The sequence below is a fragment of the Lepus europaeus genome, chromosome 8 (genome assembly GCF_033115175.1).
Source record: "Lepus europaeus isolate LE1 chromosome 8, mLepTim1.pri, whole genome shotgun sequence".
NCBI lineage: Eukaryota > Metazoa > Chordata > Mammalia > Lagomorpha > Leporidae > Lepus > Lepus europaeus.
In genome coordinates this window covers 38,416,065-38,432,030 of record NC_084834.1, presented here as the reverse complement: position 1 = coordinate 38,432,030, position 15,966 = coordinate 38,416,065, and the positions used below count along the sequence as shown (strand labels likewise).

The 15,966-nt window shown below is 50.0% G+C and overlaps 1 protein-coding gene across 1 annotated transcript in view; it reads right to left on the bottom strand.

Annotated features, from left to right (window-relative positions):
* Nucleotides 1–9,560, bottom strand: part of SETD7 (SET domain containing 7, histone lysine methyltransferase) — a 49,602-nt gene extending 40,042 nt beyond the window's left edge. The window contains exon 1 of the mRNA XM_062199591.1: nt 9,360–9,560. Within this exon, the coding sequence (XP_062055575.1) occupies nt 9,360–9,399 (40 nt within the window). The 5' untranslated portion in view covers nt 9,400–9,560. The remainder of the gene's footprint in view (nt 1–9,359) is intronic.
* Nucleotides 9,561–15,966: the final 6,406 nt, after the last annotated feature.

The window sequence follows — 15,966 nt, the reverse complement described above, 5'->3', positions numbered from 1 at the left end:
GTCTGCAACATGGGCTTGATTGTTTCAGGCACTTTATGAACGGACAGGTCGGCAGCAGAGGGACCAACAACTTGAACTTTAAGTGTGCATTTGACATGGAACTGGGTATTGTGATTGGTGATAACATCCACAGGGCATGTTACAATTTTCTAAGCACTTTCCTACCCAATACTTCGCATATTTGAAATTCATGTCGCCTATCTCTTGTGCTCAACTGAAATGTGGTTGAGATCATGCTGTGATAATCTATTACCAGATACACTGTCTTTGAAATAAATGATCCAATTCTGGAACCCTAGGCAAACTGATTTTATGTATCATTCTATGGCAGGAGGTGCAGAACTGTTTACCAGCCTGGAAATGCTAGGGTGACATGTGACGCTCCACCAACGAGGGCCAGAGCTCTGTCTCTAAAACAGACCTAATATTTATACACCTCCTCTTGCAAGCACATACACTTAAGTTAGGCCTTGAACTTATGGCTTTGCCTTACAAAACTGATCAGCCTTGAATGCCCAGTAACACTCTCACCATACACCGCCTCCCACTGAGTTGCAGCAGCCACTACACTGGTCTTTAAACCTCTGGTTCTTTCAGATCATAGGCCAGTATTTTCTAATATTCCTAATATAAACAGTCAGTGCTTAGATTCTTTATTGCTATCTGTGTATTTCACAAAACCCAGGAGTCACCTCACTGGTGCTGGCCAATTATTCTGGTGAGTTAGTTTTGCAGAGGTGGGTAAAAGGTGGTTGGTTGCTCTACTGACATTTTCCTGAATTAACAACCTGGGTCATGGACGAAAAAGGTATGCAAACATTAAATACTGTGTACAATGCAGGAACATTAAACACTTTAATGTGGCTTCCAGATGGTGCACAGACATAAAAGAAAACAAACCAAATGAATGCAACAGTTTCCTTAAATGATTTTTTTTGTAATATGATAAAAGAGTATTATACCCTGGAAAGATGAGAAGTAAACACTCTTATAAAGAATAACACACTGGGGCTGATGCTGTGGCATAGCGGGTAAAGCTCCCGCCTGCAGTGCTAGCATTCCATATGGGCGCGGCTGCTCCACTTCTGACCTAGCTCTCCTATGGCCTGGGAAAGCAGTGGAAGATGACACAAGTCCTTGGGCCCCTGCACCCACATGGGAGACCTGGAAGAAGCTCCTGGCTCCTGGCTTCAGATTGGCCCAGCTCCAGCAGTTGTGGCCAATTGGGGAGTGGACTCAAGAGACTTTCTCTCTCTCTCTCTCTCTCTCTCTGCCTCTCTGTAACTCTGCCTTTCAAATAAATAAAAATAAATCTTTAAAAAAAGAAATGCCCCTTCTAGGCCAAGCATTTAAAAAAAAACACACTCCTTATTTGTGTTATTAAGTATGCTAGTGTGAAATATGAGCAACCCAACACAACGTTTTATTGCTATATATGACTTGGTATCGAATGGGTTACTTAGGCTATATTACAATAAAACACGGGTACTTAAATGATTCACAATTGATATGGTTCTTTTCCTCTTAATACGAGCTTTTCTACAAGGGCCAGGAAAGTAATGGTGCGGAGGGAACTAGGCTACAGCTGCTTGTTTCTTGCTCAGAAACAACCATACAAGATACAATTCAACGGCGCTTGTGTCAGGTGAAATAATTTGGACAAATATTTCCTAAATATCTACTAATGACGTTTTTCTCATTGAAACAATTTGACTTGCTTGTTTTCTTCTCATAGAAAAAAATGGGGCAGGCATCAAGGTGCAGCAGTCACCACGCTGTTTAGACTCCCCGCGTCCCCTATCAGAGTGTGTGGGGACAGAGTCCCAGCCCTGCTTCTGACCCCAGCTTCCTGCTAATATGCTCCCTGGAAGGCAGCCAGTGACAGTTCACATACTTGAGTCCGGGCCACCACATGGAAAATTTGGAAGGAGTTCGTGGCTCCTAGCTTTGGCTTGGCCCCGCCAATCCTGGCTACAATGGCATTTGGGGAGTGAATCAGCGGATGGAAGCTGCTTTCTCTCTCTTTCCTTTTCGAATACAATGTAAATAAATAAATTAAAAAATTTATTAAGACCTCACTCAGTGTAAACCAAAAAGCTTTGTTTTATGACATGTTCCTGGGATCAAATTAAATGGAGCCTTTAACATTACTAGGAATTTAGCATCCTACCTTTTGATTTAGGTATTAACCTCAGAATACTCATTTCAGCTTCATTTTAGAGTATTTATGAATGTGTTGAAAATGCTTTCCTTATATGAGGAAATATCAAAAAGTTCATGAAAAAAATGCAGTTAGAAGATAAGTTTATTTGGGTGCAAAGAATTGTTGAAGTCTATGCACAGTTTTCCCCTGAACTTTTTGAACATCCCTTATATAAAAGAAGGACCTTGAAAAGTTCATGTTTCAGGGCTGGTGCTGTGGTGTAGCAGGTAAAAGCCGCCATATGCAATGTCAGCATCCCATTTGGGTGATGGTTCGAGTCCCAGCTGCTCCACTTCTGATCCAGCTCTCTGCTATGGCCAAGGAAAGCAGTAGAAGATGGCCTAAGTCTTTGGGCCCCTGCACCTGTGTGGGAGACCTGGAAGAAGCTCCTGGCTCCTGGCTTCAGATCAGCTCAGCTCTGGCCATTGCAGCCATTGGGAGAGTGAACCAGTGGATGGAAGACGACATTTCCCTCCTCTCTCTCTCTCTCTCTCTTTCTCCCTCTGCCTCTGCCTCTCTGTAACTCTGCCTTTCAAGTAAATAAATCAATCTTTTAAAAAAAGAATCTATTTTTAAAAAGTTATTCTTTAATCAAATTTGTGATTCTTTAGATCGAGAAATTATTATGATAAACACAAACATGGGAATAAATGTACAAGAAAAAGTTCTAAAATTCTAATATACCTACATTGCCACCTTCTCACCATGCTGTCCTATTTCTGAATAGGAAATAGGAATAGCGCACTCAAAGCAACGGGACTTAGACACTGGAGAAAATCATCAGTGTCACAAAACGCACTAAAAGCACTTAGAGGACAGTGCTGATCCCAACCGAGATGACAACAAAAATATCAACTGCACTACAAGAAGGATTCTTGTTTCAATAGCTCTGCCAGCAGGACAATGAAGGGAACCTTAAGCTCTTGTGGGACAGGGAGAAATGGAGGAGAGGGGAGAGGGGAGAGGGGAGAGGGGAGAGGGGAGAGGGGAGAGGGGAGAGGGGAGAGGGGAGAGGGAGAGGGAGAGGGAGAGGGAGGGATGTGGTCAATCAAAGGAACCAGAAATTAAAGACTGTGATCACTCAAGACTTCCACCTTGAATACTGACTAGCCCAAAGCAGTTTTCCCAGCTGTAGAACTTTACATTTAAAACAGTGGTCACAAGCCAAATAGTACACATACAAAGGGACTTGACAAAACCAAAGAGAGAGAGAGAGAGATACTGGGTTACTGTACCCTCACCTCTCCTTCCGACATCAGTGCTACAAGTGAATCTGATAAAACTCTTTTTCAACTGCCGTGTGGACAATAAGATCATGTAATATTTTGTCACATCAGGAATAGTTGATTTAATTTTTAAAATCATTTATTTATTTATTCATATTTGAGATGGGGCAGAGGGGAAGAGAGATCTTATCCACTGATTCACTTCCCAAATGCCTACAATACTTGTACATGTTTATGGGATGTAGTGCAACATTTCAAAACATGTATACAGTATAAACTGATCAAATCAGGTACTTAATATTTTTATCTCATTGGTTTTTTTTAATATTTGGAGTTATGAGCTCATCTCTCCTCTGTATAGTCAGTGTCATGGGGAGGAATCCTGGGAGACGGAGAAGGAAACTGTTGTGCACCTGCCAGGCATCTTGGCGGTGGCTTATATGCTTGCCTGTTCTCCAATTCAGACCTCACAAGAGTCTCACAAATTTCCATCTTATAGATGAGGATGCCGAGACTCCCTGCCTTGTCCAAGAGACACAGTAACCACTCCCGAACGTGCTGATGAAAGCTGCAAACCCCGTCCCCAAATCCTCCAATTCCCATTCTCTCCAGACAAGGGCAAAGTAGCTGAACACCCTTTTTTCCTTGCTGATGTCCTGATGGAAGAAAGTACCTCTTAAAAAGCTGGGACTCCCCAGGCTCCTGGTAGCAAAGTGGATGGCTTTAGGACTAAGATCATTGTGACAGGATTTCCACAGCATATCCTGGTTGCAAATTCCTGTCCCTCCCAAGTGTTCCCTGACTCAAAGACAAACACCAGTCCTCCCAGCGCTGGTTGAGATCAATTCAGAAAATGTGCCAAGTCAGCCAACAGCCTTCCGGGCCAGTTCCTGCTAAACAGAGGGCCAGCACCAGGCCCAAACAACAGGGAAAATTAACTTGAATGACTGCCCTGTGTTTATAATGCGGTCCCAGCTACCATACAGTGTATCTTAAATGTTTATAGAAGTTAAAGACAGGGAGGAGAAAAGTAACAGTTCATAACGCTACTTTTTTTTTTTTTTTTTTGCTTTGTTCTATAGAACAGATAGAAAGTTAAAATTTTCCGTCACTTACTTCTAAGCAAGCATTTTTCCTTCCCCGGACAAAAGCCAGGCCTGTATTCTGTGCAGGGGATGGATTCTCAGTAAAAGAAACTCCCTCTACATCAGACACAGCTGCTGATCGCCTCGGGCTTACTCACAGATCCGAGCACGCCGTGCACACTTCTGCGTGTGTGTGTGTGTGTGTGTTCTGCAGAATAAGAGACTGTCTCACACATTGTTGGCTTTGTGGACTAGAACACTGCTTTGGAAAAAAAAAAGCAATCACAAAAGGCAAGCTTATTCTGCAATGCAAAGGACATGCACTTGTGCTCATGCAGTTTCAAGGGCTGTTAAAGATATAACTGTACAATGTTAAAGATATAATTCTGGCGGGCGCTGCAGCTCACTAGGCTAATCCTCTGCCTTGTGGTGCCGGCACACTGGGTTCTAGTCCCGGTCGGGGTGCCGGATTCTGTCCCGGTTGCCCCTCTTCCAGGCCAGCTCTCTGCTGTGGCCAGGGAGTGCAGTGGAGGATGGCCCAAGTGCTTGGGTCCTGCACCCCATGGGAGACCAGGAGAAGCACCTGGCTCCTGCCATTGGATCAGCGCGGTGTGCCGGCCGCAGCACACCAGCCGTGGTGGCCATTGGAGGGTGAACCAACAGCAAAAGGAAGACCTTTCTCTCTGTCTCTCTCTCTCACTGTCCACTCTGCCTGTCAAAAAAAAAAAAAAGATATAATTCTGTAAGTTTCAGAGAATTCTTTTGAAAACGCTCCACCATTCATTGTGAGGGGCACAGCTTTAACATGTAGTCCACATGGAGGAGCTCGGTATACTTGGCATGCATTTTCCACAGGTACAGAGCACGAGCAGGCTTGTTAGGACATGATTTTAGGAGTGCTTCATAAGAAAATATTCTTACTATTTTGCCGATGCTGGGGCAGTGCAATGCTGAGCTACTGGTTTACACTCCAGCTCCTTGTTCAGCGATTCCGATAGTTCCCTCAGCATCTCTGACAGGTTTCTAGGCCTTTCTGTTTTTCCAAACACTCACAACTGCACACCTAGACTCTTGCAAGAGCCCCCGAGGGGACACCCTCACCTGCTACTTCAGCCTCTCCACCTGCCCTGCCCTCCCCTCCTGGCCATCTGCCTGGAGCAGAGCTCCAATGCTGTCACTCCCAGCTCTCTAGAGCCCCACCACTTCCGGCAGCTTCTGTGGCTTCCTGTACAGCCCCTGCCTTCAGCCCGCCCCCCAGCCTCCTTTCCTTGTCTTACCCTGCACTTTTCTCCTCCCAATTCCCACACCACAGCAGAACTGGATGCTTTTGCTTTGGGCGTTAGCTACATAACTCCCTGCCTCTGTGTCTTCACTAAGGTTCCCTCTCCACTCGACCCTATGCCTCCTCTCCTGAGAGCCTTCCCTTACCGCCTTCCCTAAGCTGGAAGTCACTGTCCCTTCCTCTCAACCCCGTCAATGGATCTATAGAGACATGACACAATTCTTTAAAATGATATTAGGGACGACACTGCATTCCTTTTTATCTTTCTATGGGGTGACAAAGAAATAAACACAGTGACAAATATTTGTTTTCAAAGGCCCCAAAGAAAAACAGTGGAAAACTAAACATCATTCTCCGCGGAGCCAAGGAGCCTCAAATTGTTTTTTAAGTAGCTGGTCAGGTGGAGTTCTCAGGCTCTTTGGGGCCCAGGGCTTGCTGCCTTCCCAGGGGAGCAAGGGAGCACAGTAGAGGCAGGTACACAGAGTTTTCCCTTAGGACACACCCTCCACCGCCCACCTGCCCCAGAGGAGTCATCCACACCAAGTCTAGAACTTCTCCCTAGCTACAATCCGCCCAGCAGAGAGCCAAAATGTATGGGCTATGGAAGACATTTGTCAACACTTTATTTGAGAGGCAGAGCAACAGAGAAAGAGAGACTGAGGAAGAGGGGCGGGATGGGGAGGGGGAAAGAAAGAGCTCCCTCATCCACTGGTTCACTCCCCAAATGCCTGCATTAGCCAGGCTGGGCTCCAGCTGAAGCCAGGAGACAGGCACACAATCCAGGTTTCCCGCATGGGTGGCAGGAGCCCAACTGCTTGAGTCATCGCTTCTGTCTCCAGGATCTGCATTAGCAAGGAAACTGGAACCAAGAGCCAAGGCTGAGCCGTGTATCTAGGCACTCACTCCAATGCGGGAAGGCTCAGCTCTTCTGCACTAGGCTGAACACCTGCCCCACAAGACATCGAAATTCAAGTCCTGAAGAGATCAACTTTCTCCTCCCACCTAAGTTTTCCATGAGGAAGGGAAAGTTTTCCTATTGCAAAGACTGTAAGTTCAGTTCTCTTTCTCCAAAAATATGCTTTCTGAAAGACACTCAACTGGATCAGAAACAACCCTGCAAAGTGTTTAACCAATAAAGAATGGTACCGAGATAATATTTAACTGTTGATTCTAATATGAAGTATCTTCTAGATACTTCACTGACTCATCAAAATTTAAAAAATAGAGAAGTATGGAGACAGCGTGGTATGGCAGAGGCGCACCCTGGGAGTCCACACCTGTGACGCCCCTCATGAGCGTCCTTGGTTTTGTTCTTCGATGTATCTCAGTTCCCTCCTCTGTAAAACTGGGCTAATATTAGTTCCCATTTCATAAGACTGAATGGGTAATATCTGCAAAACACTTAGCACAGAGCCTGTACTTAATGAGAACTAAACAATTATAGCAATGATAATAATAGCGGTGACAATGAAACTACTGTTTATGGAGAGAGATGGGTTAGTTGGCACTTCAACACCGAGAAGATATCCAGGCTAGCTTCTCTTTGGGAAGATGGGAATTAGTTTATGCCAGTCCCTCAGGCATGTGTGGGATAGAAGCGAAGACCATTGCAAACGGGCCAACCCTGGCTGGAGGAAAGCTGACGGGTGCAGCTCCTGCCATGCCCCAGGCACCGTGCAAGTCTGAGCCCGAGACATGGTTAACGGCTATTTTTTTAAAAAATTCTGTGTCACTCTTCTGACTTGTTGGTACAACTGAGTGACCATGTGTCTGGGATTCCCCAGGACATTCCTTAGGGCTGAGGCCAGTGGTCCTCACATAATTCTTAATGACACCTTGTCTCCTCTCCAAGAGTCTTCTGATTTAGGACAACATATATGATCTCTCTGTATAACAGAACCTCTCCTGATTGGAAAAAGAAACCTTCCTCTTTCTAACTCAGGGGACAGTCACAAAAATAAGACAAAAAAAAAAAATTTGACCAGTTTCCAAAGCTATTGTTCCCACCAGAAAGGAGCCTGAGGACCGTGGCTAACTTTTTGCTTCTCAATGGCCTTAAAGGGAAAGGTGACTTAACCTGGGCAGTGACCTGGGGTTTGTGTTAGGTTTTTTACACATAAAAGTAACCTTGGAGGAGCATTCCTCTTTAGTAATATGGAGGCACAAGAAGTCCACAACTGAAAGTCGGTGACTGTCTCTGGGTCCCAGGCAGCCCAAGGCTGTCTTTCTTCATTAGAGAGGAAAACAGCTCTGGGAGTTTCACAACATTGTGATTTATTTTTTTTTCCTGAAGATAAACACGCACACCTTTTGTTAAGTTTTAATGTTTACATCCAACTGCATACCTAATTCAGAAATCCCATTCCACTTCAATCTCATCCTGAAACTTCAGGAGCTCTGCCAGCGCAGTTAATGAAAACATAAAAATTGATTCCTCCCCGAATAGCAATAACTATGTATCCTTATGCATTTGTACAGCATTGCCACTTTATTTTTCGTTATCTTTTGTGAGAACTTTTTAACACTAATTAGAAAATAAAAGTCAACCAGCAGCTAAACATTATTTACTTAGATGCACGGTTTAACATCTTCTGGCGCAATACCACACGGCATCCGAACACATCACGACACGCTGTCTGGGGCAGAACCGAATAAAAGAGACAGGAGAGAATTTTCCCCCGGTATTCCCTGTTACAAAATCATAACCTCTCGCTGCACAAACAGCGAGATTGTATAACGTCCCCTTCACCGTTTTTTGGAACTAGCGAGAAAGAGGAGGGGAAACTCAGCAAACCAGTGGCCAGAGAAGTGCGGGGCGGGGGTGGGGGGTGGGGGCGAACAGGAGGGGCGCAGGGCGCGACGCCGCGGCGGTGATGTCACCCACGGCCAGCAGCATGGAATTCGCAAAGTTCAGTGTCACCCAGCAATGTGGGTCCGGCTCGCGGCGCGGCGCGGCGGGAGGGGGAGGGGCGGCGGGGCGGCGGCGCGGCGGGGCCCCAGCCTCCCGGACGGCGCGCGTTCGAGCCCCGGGTCGGGAGTGTCGTCCCGGGCCCTGCCATGATTTCACCTTCTTGGAGGAGCGGCCCAGGCTGCCACGTGCCTGGCCCGGCCGCGTGCGCCGCGCGGGGACACGCACCCAGCCGCGGGCCGCGGTGGTCTCGGGACGCAGCTGGCGTGCGGAAGGAAAGGGCCGCCTGCCAAGGCGCGGGCTGGAGGATCACTCCGCGGAGCCTGCCCGCCTCAGGGCGCAGCCCTCCTGAGCGCCCCCACCCTCCGTGCCCGAATCGGGGTGACCAGTGCCGGTCAGGGCTCGCAACTCCGAGGGCGGATGCGGGCTGCGGCTGGACATTCCAGGCGCCCCCGGCCCGGCAGAGCCCCGGATCCCGGCCTGCGCCCCGCCGCGCGGCGCGCGTTCCCGGCAGTCGGGCCCCCGCCCGAGCCGGGCAGCCGGCCACCCGCGTAAGGGACAGCGGCGGCCTTGGGGCCCCGGGCGCAGCCCGCCCGCTCCGGCCTCGCTCCCGGGCCCCGGCCGCCGCCTCCCCGGTCCCGGAGAATCGCTGTACCTTCCACTGCCTCCTCCACCATCTCGTCGTCGCTGTCCATGGCGGCTGGGGACCCTTCCCAGCCCGGGGCCGCGCGGCAGCCTCCCGTCCCTCCGGGTGCTCCGGCGGCTGAGCGAGCGCTGGGGCTGAGCCCTGCGAGTTTGGAGGAGGAGGAGGAAGAGGAGGAGCAGTCGGGGCTGGCTCGCACTGCCTCCCCCTACAGCCCTTTCATTCCTTGGCCTTCAGCTGCTGCCGCAGCCGCCGTCCCCCTCCCTTCGCCCCCGAGCCTCCGGGGTGCCGCCGCCGCCGTGCAACTTTCTCCTGCGGTTCCCCCTTTGTTGTCGAGCAGCTGATCCGCTGACATCACCCCGCACCGGTGCGCTCCCTCCCTCGCTGATTGACAGCTCCCTGTCCCTTCCCAGAAGTGAGGCTCCGGAAAACCAGAAGCGCTCGCCCTGGGGGGGTCGTCTTCCCTCCGCGCCCCGGGCCAGCTGCCCGGGGTCCGCGCTGGTCCTGGGCTTACGCGCGCCCTGGCACGCTCCGAACACGCCACGCGGTCCCGGCAGCCTCGGACTGCTGCTGGCGGACGCTCGGGACCACCGGGGTACTCGTCTTCTGGGGGGCTCCTGATCTCTGGCGAAGACCGGGACAACTAGGAAGGGCGCCGTGTGATGCCCTCTGGCCCCCCTCCGGACGGCCTCCCAAGCTCAAGGGAAGCCCCGACCGCCTCTCGCCCTCGCCCCCGTCTCACCCCGTGCGCCCCCGGAGCTGCACGGGCGCTGCACGCACGCGAGCGCAGGTGTCCCTGCGGCCTCCGTCCCACATACGCGAACTAGGTTCGCAGACTCGGCGGGTACACCAGACCCTAAGGCGGCCTGCGGGAGCCACCCCAGCGCCCCTGTCTCCACCCTCCGTCGGATCGCCAAGTCCTCCAGCGAGCCCGAAATTCATCTCGTCTAAATGGCAGCGGACTCTCCATTGCGCTCGGCAGGGTGGGTCCCGGAACAGGGACCCTCCGTGCAGCGTGCCGCGCGCCTCGCGTCCCGCGCGCGCGTGCTGTGCCTTGTGTGTCCCGGTTTCTCCGAGGGCCATCCGCTCCGCACAGTCAGGTGTCCTCCAGCAGAGGAGACCGCCCGGCACGCGGTTGCGGGCCCAGCCGCTTCTTGCCGTGATGGCGCTGCGGCGCACAGGTGGCGGCGGTGGGGAGCGGGCGAAACGGTCGCAGCTGCACGCGGTCGGCCGCGGGATGGCCGGGGGCAGCCCTTCGCGTCTGCACCGGGGAGAGGGGCGCGGTAGGGAGCGAAGAAACTTGCTCCATTTTATATTTTCGGAACGATGAATGAGACTGGGGGTTTCAAAGTACTCCCAGTACTCCGGGGGAACCACTCTTGGCGTTTTGCAATGTGCTGAAATGCTAGGTGTTTTGTTTTATAGTCGAGTGTTGCCCGCTTGTGGTCTATTATTATTATTATTATTATTATTATTATTATTATTCAGTTGTCCCTGTGAAAATGAGGACAGCGTTGCTGGCACTCCACTGCTTCCCTTTGCCTCTTTTGGAAAGGCAGGGCAGGATCCTGGTCCAGGAGCTGGGAGACTTGGGTCCCGGGGCCACACACCTGCTTAGGAGCCTGCGAGGCCACCCTTGACGACCTGAATTCCTCTGCCTGGAGATTAGAGACTTAAGTTACACTGGCATAAGGTCCCTCCGGCTCAGGCTGGGGACACTTGGAGATCCTCTGGCTCAGATCTGACCTCTTTAAAGCCCTCCAATGGGGATACCTGGGCCCTTAGGCTACAGGGGAGCAGGTGTTACTGTAGTGGAAGATGAAAGAACCATTTCGGATTACATCATCTTCGAACGTGAACCACAGAGACTTTCTGTTTTTTTTTTTTTTTAAATCATTTGCTAAACATGTTACACAGTGGTTTTAAATTATGATTTTTTTTCTTACTTTCCTTTTCCATATATTACGACTTCTCTTATGTATTCTACTGATGCAACAAAACATACCGGATACTCATTTCCCCCTCAGTTTCCAGTTTATTTTCAAGGGCCTAAAAAAAAAAAAAAAGATACTGAAAGCTGAAGGAAGCAGCAATAATTTATATTTTTTCCTTTCCTTACAGGAGGTGAGATGGGGCGGGGAGGGTGGTTGGCACAAATCTTCAAAACACACCGGTTCCCAGTGGGTGAGTAGGTGCGTGGTGTAGGGGGTGGAAAATATGTCACAAGTGTCCTGCCCCTATCTTTAGGCTCAGAGGAGGATGGCCAGCTGTCCCTTGGGTGCTGTGAGGTGTTCTCAGCCACTACTGCACCACCCAATCCCTTCCCACCCACTGCTTCGAGATCACCTGGAACGCTGCACACAGCCCCATTGCTGAAGCCAGCTTCCTGTCGACCTGTTGGGGGCCAGGGCAGGAAGCACCCAGGGTCTTCCTGGCAGAGTCAGCGGTGCTGGGAGTGACAGCTACATGGGGAACCTTCACCAGGTCTGCATGTGAGGCAGGGAGCAGCTGGGACCCCAGCCCATCTCTCCTCCCCCACCATCCATTCCTCCTGGCTCTGAGCCGAAAGTTTAAGCAAAGTGTTTTATGGCTCTCTTAGGCTACACTTACATGTTAACAAGCCATTTTGTGGATCTTCTAAGAGTCCTTCTCTAGACGGATAGATTCTCATTTATTTCCCCAGTACCCAATACAGAGCCTGGTACGGCATCGCTGGGCCCGATCTGCAGGTTAGGAGGACTCTGAAGGAAACGGTGCCGAGTCTCTCTTACGGATAGCATCGACTTCCTGTGATTTGGCAAAGCACTTTGTTTCCGCCCAAGTCCGAAGAGCGACTTGGAGGTGTTCTACTTTCCCGCTTGGACTGGCCCCCCGTCTGCCGACGCCGTCACATTCTTTCCCACGGTTTTCTTCATTGAGAGCTCGTTTCATAAACCCACTTTGCACTTGGCTTCCCACCAGCTCCCCCTGTCGTACTCTGTCTCCACCGATGTGGTCATGGGCTAGAAAATCAATACAGCTCTGAATCACAGTGTACAGCAGCAGCGCAAGCGGCAGCCACGTGGCTCCTCAGCTTCTAACAGCAGATCAGCAGGTGCCAGTCAAGGCCTGGCGGGGAGGAGTAGCACTGCACAGGACAGCTACGTCCAGGCCCTGGCACAGGACTTGTTCCCCTGCTCACACCGAGGAGCCACTTCTCTTCATCATCATTTTCTTTTTTAAAGACTTATTTGTTTATTTGAAAGAGCGTTACAGAAAGAAAGGGAGGGAGAGACAGTGAGAGATCTTTCATCTCTGGTTCACTCCAGGAGCCTGGAACCCTGTCTGGGTCTCCCACATGGGTGCAGGGACCCAAATACTTGGACCATCTTCTGCCTCAGGAAGTGGATAGAGCAGCTGGGACTTGAGACGGTGCCTATATGGAATGCTGGCATCGCAGGCAGCGGCTTAACCCGCTGCTCCACAACGCCAGCCCAGAAGAATGATTTTTCTAAGCAACTCTGGTCCAGCCTCCATCGTATCCAAGGATATATGCTCTGGTTGGGAACCAGGAGTCCCACTTCCACTGCAACAAGTCAGCAAGTCAAAATACTGGGTGAGTTTTGTTCTTTTTGCTACCCATGTGTTTCTCCAGAGAAAGCTAGTGCTTACTTACAAGATGGATATGATTTCTGCAATAAATATACTTTCCCAAGTTTCTTGTAATTTATGCACCTTCCTACATTTATGGGAAACAGTTCTGTGATTCCTCCACAGTGCATGCTGAACGCCTGTGCAAAGCCGAGTGTGTAGAACTTGTGAGAATTCACTCGTGTTGGTTGTTACTCACTGCTAGTTCTGTGCTGCTGTAGGGGCTCCGGAGCCAAGCTGTCTTCCCACTTTCCTTGTTCCTGGGAGACAGAAGCCTCTAAGACACAGCTTTAGGGAGTCTCATCAGGGAGTCCCCAGGTGCACGGGTGGGTTATGGGTGCTCTTCAGGCTCCACTTGCCTGTAGGGTAGGTAAGAAGACTATGATAGGGCGTGGGGGTTTGTCTTAGCAATTTAGACACCCATGTCCCACACTGGAATGCCTGGGTGTGATTCCTTGGCCCTGAGTCCCGACCCTAGCTTCCCTTCTCATGGAGTCTGGGGGTAGCAGTGATTACTCGAGTAATTGGGTTCCTGCTATCCACCTGGGAGATCTGGATTGAGTTCCACATGGGGGTTCTCTCTTTGTCTCTCTGCTTCTAGAAGAAGAGAGAGAGAGGGAGAGAATGAGGGAAGGAACTCTTACATAGCTATTATGTCTCATTGTGGCACTTCTCACTCCTTTGTAAGACTTTTACCCATCAAATCTGACCATTTGATTGAATTTTCACTTCATCTGTTTTGGTTCTGCCAAGAGCTAGCCAAGAAGTGGGCAGTGAAGCTCTCAGACTTAGTTTTTTCATCTGTGAATGAGGTGATTGGGCTACGCAAATTCTAAGCTCAGGGGCAGGCATTTGGCATGGTGGTTAAATTGCCACTCTAAATAGCCACATCCCCTTGCAGAGCACCTGGTTCAAATCCTGGCCACTCCTCTTCTTATTTTTTTTTAAAACATTTATTTAGTTATTTGAAAGTCAGAGTTACACAAAGAGAGGAGAGGCAGAGAGAGAGAGAGAGAGAGAGAGAGAGAGAGAGAGAGAGGTCCTCCATCTGCTGGTGCACTCCCCAATTGGCCACAACAGCCAGAGCTGCACCGATCCAAAGCCAGAAGCCAGGAGCCTCTTCCAGGTCTCCCACGTGGATGCAAGGACCCAAGGACCTGGGCCATCTTCTACTGCTTTCCCAGTCCATAGCAGATAACTGGATTGGAAGTGGAGCAGCCGGGACTTGAACCAGCGCCCACATGGGATGCCAGAACTGCAGCTGGCAGCCCCACCCACTACGCCATAGTGCTGGCCCCCGCCACTCCACTTCTGAGCCAGCTTTCTGCCAGTGGGCATCCTTGGAAGCAGCAGGTGATTGATTGGCTCAAGTAATTGGCTTCCCATCACCACGGGGAGACCTGGCTGGAGTTCCCTCTGGCTGTTCAGGCATTTGGGGAGTGAACCAGCAGATGGAAAAATCTATTTTTGTATCTGTCCCTATCTCTCTGCCTTTCAAATAATAAAGTGAAGATAAATAAACTAAAATCTTTTTCAAATGCCAAGCACAGAGCTTCTGTGTCCAGCTTTTCCGGGGAAGATCTTAGTAGAGCACACAGGACCCAGGGACAGGCAGAGGAAAAGGGGCAGAAGTCAGAGCAATGGCACGTCTATCTTGAGTGGTCAAGTCCGTTCCCCCCGACCTTCCCGACCCCTGCCTCTTGGCACTGAGATATGGGGGCAGGGTGGTCCTGATCTTGACTCCAGGGAGAGTGGCAGGGGTGTTTCAGAACCAAGGTTCTCAGGGCCTGAGTCACTGAGCCACTAATCAAGTGGCTAACTGTGTTAGTGACAACTGCAGAAGCTAAGGGGAGGGGCAGGGAGCGGAGCCGCTAGCAGAAGGGGGTGGGGGAGGGATGAAAGGCAAGTCTGTAGCAAGTGGAACACAGTGAAGAGCTGGAACATCAAGGGCGCCAAACAGAGGTCCAGGAGCCGAGAGAGTGATGGAGAGAATTCGTCCTGCTAGAAATAGACTCGACTGCCCTCGGAGAGAGGACTCACTCGGCAGACTCGGGCTGATGTGGTGTGGTTACGGCAACAGGAAGTGCAGCAGAGAGAGAGGGCAGAATAACCTGACCCGAGGAAGTGAATGAAATAACCGAGAAGACACCACAGTTGCCATGGCATTAGAATATCTCATGCCACGTGAAGCTTTTTTCTCCCCCTCTTTTGCTTGATTCTTGCAACATGTTACTGTCATTGCAGTCTATCCAGTAAACTAAATTTAGACCTCCTGGGGCAGGCAGGAAGGGAACAGGCAGCCTGGATCTCCCCGGCTGGGTCGGCTTTGGGCCAGTGTTCTTCCTCCGTGGTGTGCTTGGTTCTTGTGTTCTTTGAAACCTTGTGTTAGGCTGGGGTCTCATGGAGCTGCCACAAGTGTCAACTTGGGGGACAAAATTTAGTAAGAGTTTTCAAAGAGGCAACTGCTCTAAAAATTAATTCAGAAAAAATCAAGAGGATGCTTGGAAAACAAATGCAATTACTATCAGAACCAAATGTGTTTTCAAAAATAGTATTTTACTTTGTTGTTTTTAAAAATGCATTTTTCTGGGCCATAATTAAGACGATTGGGTCCTGCAGGAGGACCTTATACAAGGGTAGGTGTTGCAGAAGGTGGGCACCTGTGTACTGCTTCCACATTAACATGAAGATCACAAATGTCACAGTGTCACCCAGGCCTGGATCCTGACCTTCTTCCAGTGGACTCATTAACCAGGCCCTGGAAACCCCATGTTTGCACCTGAAATAAGACCAACAGACAAGAATACTCACGTTACCATGGCAAGAACAGACAAAGGCACTTGGGAAGACGTGCTTCCTTCAGAAGTCTGCTTGCCTAGCCTGGAATCAGTTGTGTGATCCACAAGAGTGAAGAGGCTGTCCATCCATCCCACCAGATGCTACTCAGACCACCCTTAAGCCACCTTCTTAGGCCATCTCTGAGACTTCT